An 18581-nucleotide genomic window follows, 5' to 3' on the forward strand; every position below is an offset into this window, starting at 1 on the left:
CAACAACAACAACAAAAGGTAGAACAAGTGAGATTAAGAAAAAATATTTTAATTGGAAGAATATTGCAAAGAATGAAAGTCAATTTTGAAATACATGAGCAAAGGTGTTTCTGCCTTGCCCGCGTATTTGTGAGGAAGATGTGCAGGTACCTCACTGATGGGGAAATGCTGTATATTAGAATAACATCCTCAGTGCCTCCTTTAGCTCCTTGTTCCTCGTGCTGTAGAAGAGGGTTTCACTGCTGGAGGCAACACTGAGTACAGAGCTGAAACCGCCAGGTCCAGGCATGGGGAAGAGATGGAGGGGGGCTTCAGGTAGGTGAACATGGCAGTGCTGACAAACAGGCCTCCAACTAGACTCTGCTCCACTAAGCACAACCCTCTGAGCTCTGCCATCCAGCCAGCTCACAATCCACCTCACTGACCACTCATCCATCCCACACTTCCTGAGCTGGCCTGTGAGCATGTTATGGGAGAAAGTGCTGAAAGCCTTGCTGAAGTCAAGGTACACAACAGCCACTGCTCTCCCTCACCCACTCAGCTAGTCACTCCATCATAGAAGGCTATCAAGTTGGTGGAGCACGGTTTCCCTTGGTGAACCCCTGCTGACTACTCCTGATCACCTTCTTCTCCTCCACATGCTGGAGATGACCTCCAGGATGAGCTGTTCCATCGCCTTTCCAGGGATGGAGGTGAGGCTGACCGGGCTGTAGTTGCCTGGGGCCTCCTTCTTGCCCTTTTTGAAGAGCGGCATGACATGAGCTTTCTTCCAGTCTTCAGGCACCTCTCCTGTTCTCCATGACCTTTCAAAGATGATGGAGAGTGGGCCAGCAGCAACATCCGCCAGCTCCCTCAGCGCTCATGGATGTATCCCATCGGGGTCCATGGACTTGTGGGTGTCAGGTTTGCCTAAGAGATCTCTGAGCTGATCCTCTTCAACCAAGGGAAAGTCCTCGTTTCTCCAGAGTTCCTCCCTTGTCTCTAAGGTTAGAGATTCCGGAGGGCTGGTCTTAGCAGTGAAGGCTGAAGCAAAGGAGGCATTCAGTAATTCTGCCTTCCTTTTGTCCTTTGTCACCAGGGCACCCACCTCATTAAGCAGTGGGCCCACATTTTCCTTTGTCTTCCTTCTGCACCTGATGTGTTTGAAACAGCCCTTTTTGTTGTCCTTGACACGCCTTGCAAGATTTAACTCCAAATGGGCCTTGGACTGCCCTGTCGCTTCCCTGCATCCTCGGACAATGTCCCTATATTCTTCCCAAGTGGCTTGTCCCCTTTTCCACATTATGTATGCTTCCTTCTTCCATTTCAGTCACTCCAGGATCTCCTTGATCATCCAAGCAGGTCTCCTGCCCCCTTTGCCTGACTTTTTGCTCACAGGAATACACAGCTCTTGAGCTTGGAGGACTTGGAGGTCAGTGCGCTATTGCTGCGGGTGCACCGTTGTGGCAGCCATCGGCACCTGCTCTGCTTCGGCTCTCAGCAACCCCACGACAGAAGGGTCCTGTGCGAGACCAGGCAAGGTAGACAACTATTTGACGTTCTCTCTATTCAAGGCAGTTACGCCAACAGCCCTCTGGTACCCTTTTGCTTAGTTGTTTACCCTTGGAAAAAGCCAGAAACACAGTCTGGAGGCATGTAATTAGCGTTACCCAATGATGTTCACATTACTCAAGAGCTATCATGACTGGCCCCAAAGAAAGAAGGGGAAGGTGCCCCGCCTTGTGCCCTCCACCAAGTGGATTCATGAGTGTCGTACCAGTAGCACCTCACATAGTATTCATTGGTGCAGATTTAGGGAAAGCATCACAAGCCCATATTTGCTTTCCTAGTGGTAACTTAGAAGTTTCTTGCAACATGTAGTTGCTTTACAGGTGGGGATTTGTAGCAATTTGTAATAAAGACGTTCATGAAAACAGAGCAACGAGGTGTCCGTGTCCTTGTGTACTATGGAATCCTACCAACCTCCTGCTGCGATCCATGGGCGGGCTGACCCTCCTAGGTCCTGAGCATCATTACTGTGATGCCCTTGGAGTGGTCCTCAGAGCTACAGGAGCAACCACAGCCCCGGGGCTTGGTGACAGGCCTTTGCTGCAGAGAACAGACCCAACCACAGGGGCTGGACCCTTTCAGATGCCCCAGTGCCATGAAACTGGCTTTTTTTCTGCTCAGGTCTGCTGCTCCCTCACACACAGCCAGGCCTGTGGCTCATCTCCCTGTGGAGGAGGAGGAGGCAAAGCGCTGCTGGTGCGCGAGTAAGGGAGAAATACTCCACCTGTGGGAGGGCAGGGATGGCGGGGAGGTGGCACAGGACAGGCACTGGCCTCTTTCTCCTATTCCCCACCCAGGGAGCCTTGAGACGGCAGGTCAGTGTCCGTACTGCCCACAGGTGCCTGCAGCCCTGTATCCTCAGGATCCATCTTCTCTCCTTCTGTACCTAACATTTTTACTTTGTTTCTCACAGTTTGGGGCCAGCATTGGTGGACCTGGTACGTGGCACTGCAAGGCTGTGTCTCACACCGTGATTTTTGGTGAGTTTTTCCCATTGCAGCAGCAGAGCAGCAGCTAATTGCTTCTAGAAGACAACAGAAACAGCTTCTTCAGTGCATGCTTGAGCTCCTGCTTCCTCATGCTGTAGATGAGCGGGTTCACTGCTGGAGGCACCACCGAGTACAGAACTGCCACCACAAAGTCCAGGTATAGGGAGAAGATGGAGGAGGGCTTCAGGCAGGCAAACACGATAATGCTGACAAACAGGGAGACCACGGCCAGGTGAGGGAGGCACGTGGAAAAGGCTTTGTGCAGGCCCTGAGAAGAGGGGATCTTCAGCACCGCCCTTAAGATCTGCAAATAGGACACCACAATGAAAACAAAGCAGCCAGCACCTAAACAAAAGCTAAATGCAATAAACCCAACCTCCCTGAGGTAGGCATCTGAGCAGGAGAGCTTGAGGATGTGGGGGATCTCACAGAAGAACTGGTCCACAGCATTGCCTTGGCAGAGGGGCAGGGAAAATGTCGTGGCCGTGTGCAGGACAGCATTGACAAAGCCACTGCCCCAGGCAGCTGCTGCCATCTGGGCACAAGCTCTGCTGCACACGAGGATCCCGTAGTGCAGGGGCTTGCAGATCGCAGCGTAGCGGTCGTAGGACAGGATGGTGAGAAAACAAAACTCCGCTCCAATGAAGAAAACAAAAAAGAAGACCTGTGCGGCACACCCTTGATAGGAGATGGCCCTGGTGTCCCAGAGGGCATTGGCCATGGCTTTGGGCAGAGTGGTGGAGATGCAGCCCAGGTCGAGGAGGGCGAGGTTGAGGAGGAAGAAGTACATGGGTGTGTGGAGGCGGTGGTGGCAGGCTACGGCGGTGAGGATGAGGCCGTTGCCCAGGAGGGCAGCCAGGTAGATGCCCATGAAGAGCCCGAAGTGCAGGAGCTGCAGCTCGCGCGTGTCTGCGAATGGCAGCAGGAGGAACTCGCTCACAGAGCTGCTGTTGGGCATTTTCTGCTTCTGGGCATTGGGTCCTGCCAAAGGAACAGAAATACAGTAATAATATGGCAGAGTGATCTGAGAAAACCATTCCCATTTCTCATTTAAGCCCCTCAAAGCACCTGCCCAATTGCACGCAGACAGTTGGCAGATCCCTTTCGTGCATTGGATTCAGCTGCTCTCTGCTGGCATCTCTTTGACTGCAGGACAATTGCACTAAGGAGGTTCTCCTGAGAAGAACTTGAAGACTGCTGAGGACAGAAGAAGCCAGGCTCCAAGTGTCCATCTCCAGACCCCTCACCCTGTCCCGGTACTCTCCTTCCCCCAAGCACCCCGACGGCTCACTCCATGGGCAGGTGAAACCCCCATCCCCAGGCAGCCTGGGAACAAGACCAGCAGCAGCACGGCCAGGTGCAGAAGCCAGGAGGAATGGCAGCGTGCTGCTGCCAGGGGAGGCAAGGCCAGGGAGGGACAGACGGACACTCAGCAGACCCTCCTGTGCTGCAGCTCTGCCTGCAGAGGAGGCAGCTCCTGCTGGGGACAGCAGGGGCTTGAGGGCAGAGGCTGTGCTGGTGGGAGAGGAGAGCAGGGGGTGTCCCTGGGAAGGCGCCTGCCCTGCAGGGGCTGGCAGGGAGGTGCCTGAGCCCTCCCTCGCACAGCATTTCTGGCAGCAGCTCCCTCTCACCGCCTGCCCATGTCCCTGCTGCCTGCCCGTGTCCCTGCTGGGAGCCGCATCTGTGTCCCCACGTCTCCTCCCTGTACATGCTCACAGACCCATCCCAGAGTCTATGTGCTCAGACTCACTCAGATTCCCCTTCACAGCAGGAATCTGAAAGCACAGAATCCAAAAAAGCCTTTCCCTTCAGATAAACCAAGCCTCAGTCTTCCTCCTGGAATGCCCCCTTATAAATGCCATTCTCTAAAGCATCTTCTACTCCTTGCTGGAGAAACAGAGAGACGCATCCCGACAGATGCTATCAGGCATCAGATGCGCCAGTTGTAGAAGACCCCTGTGGCAACCCCACCTGCATGGCTCTGCTGCCAGAGCCTCACGGTGCCAAGAGCCTGCAGATCTGTCCTGCCACACACTGCCCTCTGTTGCTGCGCTCCTCACTGCCTCCAAGCCCTCTCTCCTTCTCTCCTGTCCCCGTGCCAGCTGCGGTCAGAGCCCCCAGCCCTGCTGCGCTGTGCAGAGGAGCTGCTCCTGGGCAGAGCTGTCTCTCTGCACCATGGCCCTCCTGCCAGGAGCTCTCTCTGTCCCAGGAGCCCGGCCCAGCTCAGCAGCACAGCACCCGACCATGGCATCGCTTGCTCTGTGCCATTGGGCTCCCTCGAGGTGTCCCCAGGGGCCTCAGGGCTGACAGCTCCCGAAGGCAGCAGGGTCTCTGCTGGGCTGTGGTGTCTGAAGCAGACTGAAGTCATTACCGAGTGCCCTTCTCTGAACACAGGAGAGATGACTTTTACAAGTGTGATTTGTGCTGTTGGGCTGTTGTTGTCAAACATGTTGTGCTTTAACCTGTCAGGCACCGAAGCAATACAGAGCTGTTAGCTCACACCCACCACTCAAAAGCTTATTTGTTGAAATATAGACAGTTTCAAAAGACAGAAAATAAAGATAGAAGAATAACAGTAACACTAATAATAAAGAATAACACATTTTATTATTATTATTCTTACATGTATAACGCAAGTGATGCAGAATGCAATTGCTCATCACAGACTGACCGATGCCTAGCCTTTCCCCAAGCAGGGGTCCCCCTGAACCTGGCCACTTGCACTTCATGGATCCCTGCCTCTAGGATGGAGGTAGATTTTTGCATCCCATTTTCTCATGGCCTCTTCATGGTCACACAGTTAAAACCACAGGGTTTTAACCACGTAGCATGCACGCACTATATCAACTTTCTTGGGCAGATGGGTACTTACACCTGATAGCTCAACTATTGGTTCGTGCAGGTGGGGAGGAAGATGTATCCTCTTGTAGTTGTTGGAACTCATGAGGAAGTTTCTCCGTAGACGAGACACAGGCTCATAGGGAAGAAGAGAGACTTTCTTTGTAATGCCAGAGTTGGCTAGCCGATTGATCCATGTGGGTTCCTCTTGGTCTTTCCAGGTCATTACTGCCAGTGAGTTGGCATATGAAGACGGTGCACTCTGTACAAACGTCTGCCACATGGGTCGTGTGCACTTGACTTCATCCGGATCTTTGGATAGCTGTTTGTTGTCTAGGTTACTATCAATCACCTCCAACATGGCTAATTCCCTCAGGTACCGGATACCCCTCTCCATCTTGGTCCATTTTCCTGGTTGACATACAAGATCTTTCCTGAAGGAATACCTTTCATTCAGGCATGACAGGATTAAGTTCCTTGTGTCCTTTTCCAATGGCTTTGTCAATCAAAATCCTGCTGCTTGGCTTCCCTGCCCTCTAATTCCAGGCTATTGGCCCTGTTCTCCCAGCACTGGGGCAGCCAGGTGACAATGTGCTCACCAAGATGATGGCTGAAATCTTTTCCCATATCTCCTAGCTAACACTGGGATAGGGACCAGTTGGTTTCTGATGCTTCTCAGATGCTGATCTCTTCTTCTTTGTCCTACTGCTTCCATGATGGCCCAACTTTGGAGAAACCTGCCTTATCTTCTTCTCCCTCCTTTCTTGTCTGTGTAGGAGTTTCTTTCCCTTCTAAAGAAAAACTGACTTTCACACCCATTGTTTTCTCTTGCATAAAGAGGCAAGCGATAGTGGCACAGGCTGGTTCTCTGCCCCAGACATGGGGTCTATCACAGGGGCTGGAGTTGCTGCAGGGCCCATCACAGGAGTTGTTCTGGCTGCAGGGCCTTTCAGAGCAGTTGGAGTGGCTGCAGGGCCTATTGAAGATTTTGGAGTGGCTCGAGGGCCTGTCACGGGTCGGTTTAACTTTGGGTGCACCTCAGGAGCTGGAGTGCCTGCAATGCTTGTTGCAATGTTTGGAGTGGCTTTGGACAGGCTATATGCCTGTCCTGGAGGAGAAGGGGGAGGTGCAGGAGAAAGGGAGAGGGAAGAAGTAGTGAAAAGCATTCCCCACTGTCCATCCCAGTTCCACCCACCATCACCACCCGCCCTGCATACATTTCCTCCCCGAGGAGAAAAGGCAAAGAGTATAAAAGAGCGTAATTCTAAATAATTTTTAAGAAATGAAGAGGTGATTCCTGAGGTATTGAGGGGACAATAATTTTATCCTATCAGAAGTCAGTGTTATCCAATACAGCAAAAGATTAACCTTAAACCTGTCCCCAGAATTGATGAACAGCATGACATGGAAGACAGACAGTTAGCAATGTGCTATACAACACAATTCCGAAAACAAGCACAACAGACCCCAGATCAAAAAGATCGACATTGTGATCAGCAACTGTTAAACTGATCTAATGCTTAGAACAACTCACTTTTAAAACGCTGTGGTCAGATCTGTCATCTCAACCTTTGTGCTCCACGCTAGGCACCAAGAAGACGTGCTGTGGTTTGACCCGGCAGGCAGCTCAGCACTACAAAGCCATTCATGCAATGCAATGGAGGAGAGAACTGGGAGGAAAAAAAGTAAAAAATAAAAGTTTATGGGTTGATATAAAAGCAGATTCATAAGACAAAGGAAATAATAATAAGAATAATAACAACAACATAATAATAGAATATATTTTTATTATTATTATTATAGACACAAATAGACTAAGGAGATGACCTTTTTGTGAGAATATCAAAAGACAGAAAAGACAGGTGGTGGTGATTAATTGGAAAGTGTTGGACCTGAGCATGACAGACATGGTATGGAATAAGCAGTGAATACTGTCCTAGTTTTAGCTGCAATACAGTTAATTTCTCTTCCTAGTAGCTGGCATGGTGCCGTGTTTCATATTTACAGAATTACAGAACAGTTTGGGTATGAAAGGACCTTAAAGATCACAGAATTCCAACTCCCCTGCCCTGGGCAGGGACACCTTCCACTAGACCAGGTTGCTCAAAGCCCCATCCAACCTAGCCTTGAACACCTCCAGGGATGGGGCATCCACAACTTCTCTGGGCAGCCTGTTCCTCACCACCCTCTGAGGAAAGGACTTCTTTCTAATGTCTAATCTGAATCTACCCTCTCTCAGTTTAAACCATTACCCCTAGTCCTATCGCTACTCTGATGAAGAGTCCCTCCCCAGCTTTCCTACAGCCCCCTTTAGGTACTGGAAGGCCACTGTAAGGTCTCCCCGGAGCCTTCTCTTCTCCAGGCTGAACAACCCCAACTCCCTCAGCCTGTCTTCAGAGGAGAGGTGCTCCAGCCCCTTGGTCATCCTCGTGGCCCTCCTCTGGACTCATTCTAATAGATCTGTGTCCTTACACAGGGGGCCCCAGAGCTGAACTTGGGGTTTGGCCTCACCAGGTCTGAGTTACAGAGGGACAATCATATCCCTCATCCTACTGACCGTATTTCTGGTACAAGCCAGGATGCTGTTGGCCTTCTTGGCTACCTGAGCACACTGCTGGCTCATCCTCGGCTAACTATCTACCACTATCCCCAGGGCCCTTATCACCAGGCAGCTGTCCAGCTTCTCTTCTCCCTGTACGGGTGGGGTTGTTGTTCCCCAAGTGCAGGACCCAGCACTTGGCCTTGTTGAACTTCAGAAAATTGGCCTCAGCCCATGGGTGCAGCCTATCCAGATCCCTCTGCAGAGCCCTCCTACCCTCGAGCAGATCAACCCTCTTTCTGAACTTGGTGTCACCTGCAAACTTACAGAGGGTGCACTCGATCCCCTTGTCCAGATCACTGTTAAAGATATTGAAGAGAACTAGCCCCAGTACTGGACCCTGGGGGACACCACTAGTGACTGGCCTCCAGTTGCCTTTGGCTCCATTCACCACAGCGCTTTGGACTTGGAGACTCAGCCACTTTTCAACCCAATGAAGCGTACGTCCATCCAGGCCTTGAGTTTCTCCGGGAGAATGCTGTGGGAAGTGGTTTCAAAAACCTTATTGAAGCCTAGGTAGCCAACATCCACAGCCTTTCCCTTGTCCACTGAACACATCACCTTGTCACAGATTGAGATCTGACTTGTCAAGCAGGGCCTGCTTTGGTAAACTCATGCTGACTGGGCCTGATCACCTGCTTGTCCTGGAAGTGTTACGTGATGGTACTCAAGATAATCTGCTCCATGAGTTTCCCTGGCACAGAGGTCACACTGACAGGCCTGTAGTTCCCCGGATGATCACAATCAGGGTGAGCAATCTGCGTACAGACATTAACAGCTGACAGAATGGAGCTTCTGTCCAGGGGAACCTTCAGAAACTACAGGATTTGGCCTACAGAAACCTCTTCACATTTACAAGGAGAAGAGCCCAGTCCTGCAAAAGTGGAAGAGGAACCCCACCCATCAGGGCAGACTGGGACCCTGCTGAGTGAGCAGTGCCCAGGAGGAGGAGGGCCTGGGCACCACGAGGGATGCCACACGAGCAGTGGTGCTGCTCACCAGGAACCAGGCCAGCTTCCTACAGAGCTGCCTTACGAGGAGCATGGCCACCAAGAAGATCTGAGTTATCAGACTCAGCTCAGATCCAGTGTGACACAACATGGAGAGGGGTCTGCAGCCAGCAGGGAGAGGTTCGGGTATGGGAGTCCCAAGGACAGCCTGGTGTGGAGAGGACAGAGGCCTCTGACAAAGCTGAAAGTCCCAACAGGATCCAGGTCTTTGTGTCCATGGCTCTGGCTGTTGTCTCTGCCACTGAGGCCTAGGAGGAGACAGTTTATCGGTAAAGCACCAGGGCCTCATTGCCTCCTCGCCCCCACCCATGAACCAGGCAGGGCTCGGACCATTCTCTTGCACTTGGCCATGCACGTCCCCATCTCCTCCTGCCCCAGGAAGAGCCCTGAGCACTGTGTGAAGGGAAAGGATCTCCCTTCCAAGGGCCTGGGGTCAAGGCCTGGCCCTTGTGCTTGATGAAACACATCCAGATTTCCTACACATCAGGGTCACCTTCACACTGCCTTTGTCTCCCTGTCCTCACTGCTCCAATGCTCTGCTCTAACGAGCTCCAAGGGAGGCTGTGTCAGTGCTGGCCCTCAGGGGGACACTGCAGGAAACTTGCCTCTCACTTGGACTTCTGGAGAGATGTCTTCAATTGTCTCTCAGTGCCTGAGGTTCGTGGGCTCCTCACCAAAGCCCCCCGAGGGAGGATTCCAATGCCTTGGTCTGGGCGTCTGGTGCTGAGCTGGGCCGGGCTCCTGGGACAGAGAGAGCTCCTGGCAAGAGGGCCGTGGTGCAGAGAGACAGCTCTGGCCAGGAGCAGCTCCTCTGCACAGCGCAGCAGGGCTGGGGGCTCCGACCGCAGCTGGCATGGGGACAGGAGAGAAGGAGAGAGGGCTTGGAGGCACTTGGTAGTGGGAGGATGCTGAGAGCTGCCTGCAGGAGAAATCTGCACAGCCCTTGACAAGGGAAGTCTCTGGCTGCAGGGCCATGCAGCTGCACGTCCTGGAAGGGTCTCCTGCTGGGTGTTGTTTCTGGGAGGGCAGTGGGCAATGCAGTAGGCTTTGAGAGTCCTGGTGGATGGCACTGCGAGGTGAGGCAGTCTGGCAGAAGCCCCTCGGAGTGCCCTAAGCCAGGGGCCCCTGGTCAGCCAAGAGCCAAGTGGCCAAGCCTCCACCAGAAACTGCAGGAGATGCAGACGGGATATTGGGACACCCCAGTTTGTGAATATCCAGCTCTGTCTGTGGGGCATCCTCCTGGTCTGCAGGCTTCTCTTCAGCAGGACGCAGCTCTCTCGTGGCATCCTTGTGTTATCCAGGTGCCCCGAGGAGGAGACACCTCCATGCTAAGGCCATGTCCGTGCTGCTGGATGGCTGTCTGTGGGCAGCTGGAGTGAGGCCTCTGCAGCCCTGGCTAGGAGGGAAGACCTAAGATCCTGCTCAGACACCAAGAGACAAGGTGAGGATTCTGCCCAGCTGCACTTGGACTGGGGCTTCTCTGCTCTCAGCTCTCTCCAGTTTCTTCTCAGGAAAAAGGCCTGAGTGGGACGGTCCTTCAGTTCACAGAGGGCTGACACAGGGCAGCTGAGAACAGGAGTGTTCAGCAGTGGCATCTGCAGCTCTGTTCTGCATTGGGATGCATTTTTTGAAACAGCACTGCGAATTTCATAGACCTGATCAGTGGACTGAACTTGAGTTTCCCCTGTGGTCCTGCTTCCAGCCTGTTCACAGCAGGAAGGACTCCTCTGGAGCTCACAGCAGCCCCTGCTCCCAGTGCCATTCTCAGCCAGCACCAGCCGCAGCTCAAGCAGGAGAGCTGCAGAAAGGTTCTCCTGCAAACAGAAAGGCTTGGGCTGGGGGTGCTCGAAGGCTTCCAATATGTTTTCCTCAGAGTAATCTGTTCTAACTTCTTCTGCCATTTCTTCTCCAAAAGACAACTGAGTCCAGAGTCAGAAAATGGCCAACAGCAGCTCTGTGAGTGAGTTCCTCCTGCTGGCATTCGCAGACACGCGGGAGCTGCAGCTCCTGCACTTCGCGCTCTTCCTGGGCATCTACCTGGCTGCCCTCCTGGGCAACGGCCTCATCCTCATCGCCATAGCCTGCGACCACCGCCTCCACACCCCCATGTACTTCTTCCTCCTCAACCTCGCCCTCCTCGACCTGGGATCCATCTCCACCACTCTCCCCAAAGCCATGGCCAATGCCCTCTGGGACACCAGGGCCATCTCCTATCAAGGGTGTGCTGCACAGGTCTTCCTTTTATTCTTCTTCGTTGGAGCAGAGTACTTCCTTCTCACCGTCATGGCCTATGACCGCTACGTTGCCATCTGCAAGCCCCTGCACTACGGGAGCCTCGTGGGCAGCAGAGCTTGTGCCCAGATGGCAGCAGCTGCCTGGGGCAGTGGCTTTCTCAATGCTGTCCTGCACACGGCCACTACATTTTCCCTGCCCCTCTGCCAAGGCAATGCTGTGGACCAGTTCTTCTGTGAGATCCCCCAGATACTCAAGCTCTCCTGCTCAAGTTCAGACTACCTAAAGGAAGTTAGACTTCTGGTGGTTAGTGCATGTTTAGCATTTGGTTGCTTTGTTTTCATTGTGCTGTCCTATGTGCAGATCTTCAGGGCCGTGCTGAGGATGCCCTCTGAGCAGGGCCGGCACAAAGCCTTTTCCACGTGCCTCCCTCACCTGGCCGTGGTCTCCCTGTTTGTCAGCACTGCCATATTTGCCAACCTGAAGCCCCCTTCCATCTCCTCCCCATCCTTGGACTTGATGGTGGCAGTTCTGTACTCAGTGGTGCCTCCAACAGTGAACCCCCTCATCTACAGCATGAGGAACCAGGAGCTGAAAGCCACACTGAAGAAACTGATTCTTGTTGTAGTATTTACTTAGTAAGAAACTGTCTATCTCTCTTTTCTAGTTTAAGTCAAGTTAATCTCAGGCAACTTGTGACCCTTAGGTGTCGCATTTGTCCTGGTTTCAGTTAGGACAGAGTTAATTTTCCTCCTAGTAGCTGGCAGGGTGCTGTGTTTTGGATTAGGATGAGAAGAGCGCTGATAACATGCTGATGTTTTAATTGTTGCAGAGCAGTGCTTACACCAAGCCAAGGACTTTTCAGCTTCTCGCTCTGTCCTGCCAGCGGGCAGGCTGCGGGTGCAGCAGGAGCTGAGAGGTGACAGACCCAGGACAGCTGACCCAAGCTGGCCACAGGGGTATTCCATACCATCTGGCATCATGCTGAACAATTAATATGGGGGGAGCTAGCCGGGGTAGGGGGGGGGACCGGCTGCTCGGGGATAAGCTGGGCATCGGTCAACGGGTGGTGATCAATTGCATTGTGCATCACTTGTTTGTAGCATTATTATTATTATTATTATTTTCATTTCTTTGCTGTCGTAATAAACCCTTTCTATTTATCTAAACCTACAAGTTTTCATTTCTTTCTAATTCTCTCCCCCCATCCTAGAGAGGGAGGGGGAAGGATGAGCGAACCTTTACAATGATTTTGTAGAGGTAAGAGGCTTCAGGTAATGTTGATGCTGCTTTAACACTGAATTGAAATAATGATGTAAGGCTGTTACCCATTTTTATTGGCTAATAAGAGTAACCTAAATTCCTACAATAACAATAAGAGTAACAATAAGAGTAACCTAAATCCCTAAACCTAAATGCTACTCCAGCACCCTGACAGGAATCCACTAGTCTAATGCTTGAGCTCAAAGTATTCCATGAAGCAAAACTCAGCCCATAGCCCATTCCCTTGCCTTTACTCTTGTGCTCACTCTAATCCCTGTCTTCAACACTAGCATTAAAATCCTCTATTAAACTTAGACTTCTAGGCAGACGTAGAACAAAAAACTATTCCACAAAACTTGCCAATAACCTAACCAAAGACCTGACACCCTAAGCAGACCAACACATTTGATAAATTTCTAACCCAGAAAAGTGAGCCCTAGTCCCAAAGAGACTAGAGAGGTCAGCTCTGCCTTAGGATCTCCTGCCCCAGCAGGAGGAATGTGACTGGGGCAGTGACTGTGAGGTCAATTCTGTCTCTGCAGCTGATAGGGCAGCAGCAGGAACGTGTCACGGAAAGGGACTGTGAGGTCCCTTCTGTCTGTAGGTGGCACGTCACCCTTGGCTTCTCCCTGGGATCGGCACTTTGGGGCTGACATCTGCCAGTGGCCCTGCTAGGCCAGCAGCAGGCCCAGGGCTTGGGAGATGCTGGTGAGGTGACTTCTGTGTGCTTGGCTGACCGGCCGCAAGGAGCCTGATGCGTTGGGATGCCTACTTCAGGAGTGGTTTCCACCCTGATGGAGCTTTCTTTGCTAGTAGGAAAGAGCAGGAGAGAAACTGCCACAAAGTACACCTTGGAAGGTTGGCACTGGCCATGAGGAGGAAGAAATGTCCCTCAAAGGGTCATGCTGTAGTGACACAGGTCACCGAAAGAGAGTCTATGATCACACCATGCTTTGTGTTTCAAGGAACAGCTGATGAGGGTTGATGAGACATGGGTGAAATGGTGGAAATGCTGGGATGAGAGCAAGGTGGTGGACAGAGATGGGTGTCTGCAAACTTCAAGGAAATAGGGCAAAGAGTGGGACAGCATAGGAAAGCCTGCAGAGGAGAAGGCAGACGGTGCTGGCAAGAAGGGAAGGCCCCAACAGCCCTGACGTTTTTGTCCCTTTGACTAGAGCTTCTGAGGAGACGAGATATAGTCATTGCAATGGGGCCTCACTGCTTCCTTGATACCCTGTGCAGGGTTGGGGAGGTGTCATAATGAAGTTCTTCTCGTGGCATCACACTGCCCACCACATCATACAGACCCCAAGAAGAGCCCTGAGCCAGATGTGGGGGTGCAGGATCTCCCCTCCCAGTGGCTGGGGTCAGGCCTTGGCCCTTCTGCTTCACCAAAACCAACCAAGACTTTTCTCAGCACAGCGCTTTGCCTGTCTGCAATCATGGCCTCCAATTATCTGCCCTAACAAGTCCCTGGGGAGGCGTTGTTAGTAACAGCCCTCAGTGGGGCCCATTAATACTCCAAGTCACTTCAACTTTTCCTTCTGACTTTACCTTCTCAAGCAGCTACATCATTCTCCTTTCAGTACCTGAGCTTCATAGACTGAGCACCAAAATACACCACGGAACTCATTAAAATGCAGATTGTCCCAAGCAGACATATCTCTCCCATAATCTTCTTCACGTCTTCTAGACTTGTTCAGCTAATTGGAGAGCTTTCATGGTGTAGTTAAAGGGGAAGATTTCAAAGAGCACATAATAAAAATCTCTCCTCATTTTAAAGGCTGAATTTTGTTCCATTTCAGTTTGGAGCATCATTTTCCTATAGATATTGGTCTAGGGTTACTCCTTTGAAGCCCTGCTTATGTAGGAAGAGCAAGGTTTTTGCTATGTAAAAACAAACAGCAGGAAATCATGCTGCAATTTTCAAAAAAAAAAACAGAAAATAAACAAACAAATTTCAAGTTCCTCATTTTTTAGCCTCCAGTGAACTTTACCTTCCCAAAAGGATGACTGTACATGCTCTATTTTACACTGATTAATAGGAAATCAAAAATAATCGTGTTAATATTAACACATATCATACTAATTCAATGATAAATGATGAGTTTCTAGCTAAGGAAACCATTAGACAGACTGCTGAGAGATGGGCGAGCTGGAACTCCCTGAAACTCAAAGCAGCAACTGGGTTGGTGAGAGCGGTCTGAATGATCAAAGAGTAAGGGGAGGGCAAAGCAGGAGAACCATGGGAAGTGCATGGGTCCAGACAGGCAGCTGGAAAGGGGACATTCAGCATGTTCTGTGTAATCAAGTCAGATTTTCTTCCTGGAATATGAGGGAACACACAATGATAGACAAAGTGATGACAATGCAAGTACAGGTGAACACCAGTATTTCTTCTCCTGCGATTAATACAGATGAAGGAAATTCACATTTCTTCATGATAGAAATTATCACTCACGTGAGACATTTAACAGAAGGGATTGAATCATTTGAGCTGATGAGTAGATACTTTATTAGTTAAGTACTAAAAAATTACTGTGTATTCAGGCAGAACTTTGCTGTCTGACCGTAAGCATAACCAGGGAAAACCTCCTGTGGCCCCGCTGTGTTTGAGGCACTTCCCTGGACCAGCAGATGTCAGAGAAGACCTGCAGGAGACCGGAGCCCTTTGGGAAAGTCAGGTGGAGCCAGGTGGAGTTCCCAGGGCACCTCCACTGCCAGCAGTGGTCTTTGTCCCTGTAACTGCAGCCCAGCCCAGCCCAGGAAACCCCTTCAAAGACAAACCCCTTCTTCAGTGCATTCATGGGATTGACTTAGATTTGAAGTGGCCATTGGGAACCTGAGATACTTTCCCTTATTCCTACGAGACACTTGAACATCTGTTTACCTTCCTGGGTCATCTTTAGCAAATTCAGGCTGAAAGACTCAAGTATAGCATGCTTCAAATGGCTGAGCCAGAACCCATCAGCTTGCCCCACTTTGGGGAATCGTCCCCTTCCTACTAGGGATATGAAAGTGAAAAATGTGAAATGATCCATCAGGTCAATGCACAGAGTAAGGGAAAGTCACACATATTGTGCTGGAGTAGCAGAAGGGAAAAAGTATTGCACTGTGCCTCAGAATGATGAAGGAGACCTAATCCAGTTCATCTGTGAGATAAAGCAGAGTGAAGGACGTTGAGTTGCGTCCTAACATGAAGAAGGATGTACATCCCTAGTGAAGGAACTGTCTTTTTGTGCCATCACCAATGCAAATTACACAAGAACTACATCAAATAAAGGTAACCTGTCCCACCCTGGCTCTGTCACACCACGGGGCAGCGGAGGGATCTTTTTCAGTTTCAGCCTCTTCTTCAGAGAGGCTTTGCCCTCTCCCTGTGCACCATGGAGCAGAGCCTTGCCCTGGACGCTCCGTGAGTTTTGTGCTGGACCTGGCAGGCTGCGGTGAGGGGACGAATGCCCTGGGCCCCCTTCCTGCTCTGCCTGGGCCAGCAAGGGCCCAGAGCGGCCTCCTGTCCCCTGCCCCTGCAGCTCTGGGCTCCCTTCCCCAGCCCTGGTTCTGCAGCACCAAGCCCTGCTGGGAGCCCTCCCCTGCATGCTGCCACTGCTCCCTGACGCTGCTGGTGCCCTCTGCCGGGCACTGCCCAGCCCAGCCCAGCCCCTGCCCACCTCTCCCCACCTCCCGGACCTCTCCCCAGCCCAGCAGCCCAGCCTGGGCTGGCCCCAGGGCAGTGCCCACCGCAGACTGCTGCAGGGCTCTGGACATTGTCACCACAGCCCCAGCCCCTCGCAAGGCACCGCAGCTGCTGGGACAAAGGCGGCTCTGGGCGTCCCCAGCAGCCCCCGGGCTGGGGCCAGCCACGGCTCAGGAGATGGAGGGCCGTGAAGCTGCAGGAGCCCTGGTCTCCTGCCTGGGAGATCCCCAGCCCAGAGTGCCTGTGTCCCCAAGGGCCAGCCCCGCTCCCCGCACCAGCACAAGAGGCCTGGCCCAGGCACAGAGCAGCTCCAGATTCCGGTCCGTGAAGCTCCACATTGCCCCACTGAGCAGTGATGCGCAGCCCCAAGGGCCACCAGGGCTGTTCCTAAATGTGACAGCTGGGCTTTTGGCCCTGAGTCCCTTCTCTGTTCAGAGAATGAGATGGGATCTGAGAGCTTAGAATATCTCATGGCTTCTTTATTGTCTTTATCTACACACGAAGTTTGGTTCTTAAAGTACAGGAGATGACTGGGTAAAAATAAAAATTAACAGGTAGAAGGATGAGAAGAAATTTCCTTAAATTAAAATAATATTATCACACATTTTAAAAAATAAGACTTAACAAGTTCAGAAAACATTTTGTGAGGAATTCTCTTAGTACTGTTAGGATGGTGAGCATATTATTGATGCTTCAGAAATATGTATGAAAGTAATTTCCTTAGCGCATTTCTCAGTTCCTGGTTCCTCATGCTGTAGATGAGGGGGTTCACTGCTGGAGGCACCACTGAGTACAAAAATGCAAATACCAGGTCCAGGGATGGGGAGGAGATGGAGGGGGGCTTCAGGTAGGCAACCATGGCAGTGCTGACAAAAAGGGAGACCACAGCCATGTGAGGGAGGCACGTGGAAAAGGCTTTGTGCCGGCCCTGCTCACAGGGCATCCTCAGCACCGCCCTGAAAATCTGCACGTAGGACAGCACAATGTAAATAAAACAAACAAATACTAAAGAAAGAGTAATGGCAAGTGCCCCAACTTCCCTGAGGTAGGTGTCTGAGCAAGAGAGCTTGAGGATGTGGGGGATTTCACAGAAGAACTGGTCCACAGCATTGCCTTGGCAGAGGGGCAGGGAAAATGTCGTGGCCGTGTGCAGGACAGCATTGAGAAAGCCACTGCCCCAGGCAGCTGCTGCCATCTGGGCACAAGCTCTGCTGCCCACGAGGCTCCCATAGTGCAGGGGTTTGCAGATGGCAACGTAGCGGTCGTAGGCCATGATGGTGAGAAGGGAATACTCTGCTCCTACCAAGAAGGCAAAGAGAAAGACCTGTGCGGCACACCCTTGATAGGAGATGGCCCTGGTGTCCCAGAGGGCATTGGCCATGGCTTTGGGGAGAGTGGTGGAGATGCAGCCCAGGTCGAGGAGGGCGAGGTTGAGGAGGAAGAAGTACATGGGGGTGTGGAGGCGGTGGTGGCAGGCTACGGCAGTGAGGATGAGGCCGTTGCCCAGGAGGGCAGCCAGGTAGATGCCCAGGAAGAGCGCGAAGTGCAGGAGCTGCAGCTCGCGCGTGTCTGCGAATGCCAGCAGGAGGAACTCAGTGATGGAGCTGCTGTTGGGCATTTGGTGGTTCTTGGCATGGGTTTCTGTCCCAGGGGGAAAAAAACATTAATAAAGCCCAAAACTTTTATGAGAAAATCTTTTTCTGTGTCTCAATTAATCCAATGTAATGACTGTCCTCTTTCAGGATTACAGTTGGCAGGTGCCTTTCAGGAGGTCTTACTAACGCTGCCTGAGGATATCCCAGTGAATAGGGGATTCTGCTGTGAGCAACACATGAGGCAGTCCTGCCCAACAGCAAGAGGTTAAGAGGAACATTGGCTCATTTCAGATTCAAGTCACCTGCTAATAAAGAGCTTTTCCATATTGTTGCTCACAATTCACCCATTTGCAGAGCATGGCTGTGGGGATTTATTTTTGTATTTTTTTGTCTAGCTGCCCACCCCAATGCTGAGGACATTTTCTAAGGCAGAAATCCTGGGCATTTCTGCTGCACTCCAGGAGAAAACCTGTGGATCGTCAGAGGCAAAGGGACCGTCCCTTTAATGCAGAGTGTTCTTTAGAGAGGCCAGCCAGTCTGTCCATCACAGCTGGTCACAGCTGCCCTGTACTGGCATCCACCTGAGATGCACGACAATTGCACTCAGAGGTTCATAGAGTCATAGAATCATAGAATATCCTGACTTGGAAGGGTTCCACAAGGATCATCAAATCCCACCCCTGAATGTGTATATAAGCACCCAAAAATTGGTCCACATGCTTGAGGGTGTTGCCCAAATATTTCTTAAATGGTGGCAGCCTCAGTGCTGTGAACACTTCCCTGTGGTGTTTGTTCCTGTGCCTAAAAAAC

General features: G+C 51.6%; 2 protein-coding genes across 2 annotated transcripts; one reads left to right on the plus strand and one right to left on the minus strand.

The window, feature by feature from the left end:
* The first annotated feature begins 10922 nt into the window (after positions 1-10922).
* LOC121063388 (olfactory receptor 14C36-like) lies at positions 10923-11855 on the plus strand. Its single transcript, XM_040543811.1, has one exon. It carries the CDS (start codon positions 10923-10925, stop codon positions 11853-11855), a length of 933 nt encoding a protein of 310 aa, XP_040399745.1.
* Positions 11856-16858: 5003 nt separating this feature from the next.
* On the minus strand, positions 16859-17794 carry LOC121063407 (olfactory receptor 14C36-like). Its single transcript, XM_040543829.1, has one exon. It carries the CDS (start codon positions 17792-17794, stop codon positions 16859-16861), a length of 936 nt encoding a protein of 311 aa, XP_040399763.1.
* Positions 17795-18581: the final 787 nt, after the last annotated feature.

Source organism: Cygnus olor, unplaced genomic scaffold (assembly GCF_009769625.2).
Source record: "Cygnus olor isolate bCygOlo1 unplaced genomic scaffold, bCygOlo1.pri.v2 scaffold_78_ctg1, whole genome shotgun sequence".
NCBI classification, from domain to species: Eukaryota; Metazoa; Chordata; class Aves; order Anseriformes; family Anatidae; genus Cygnus; species Cygnus olor.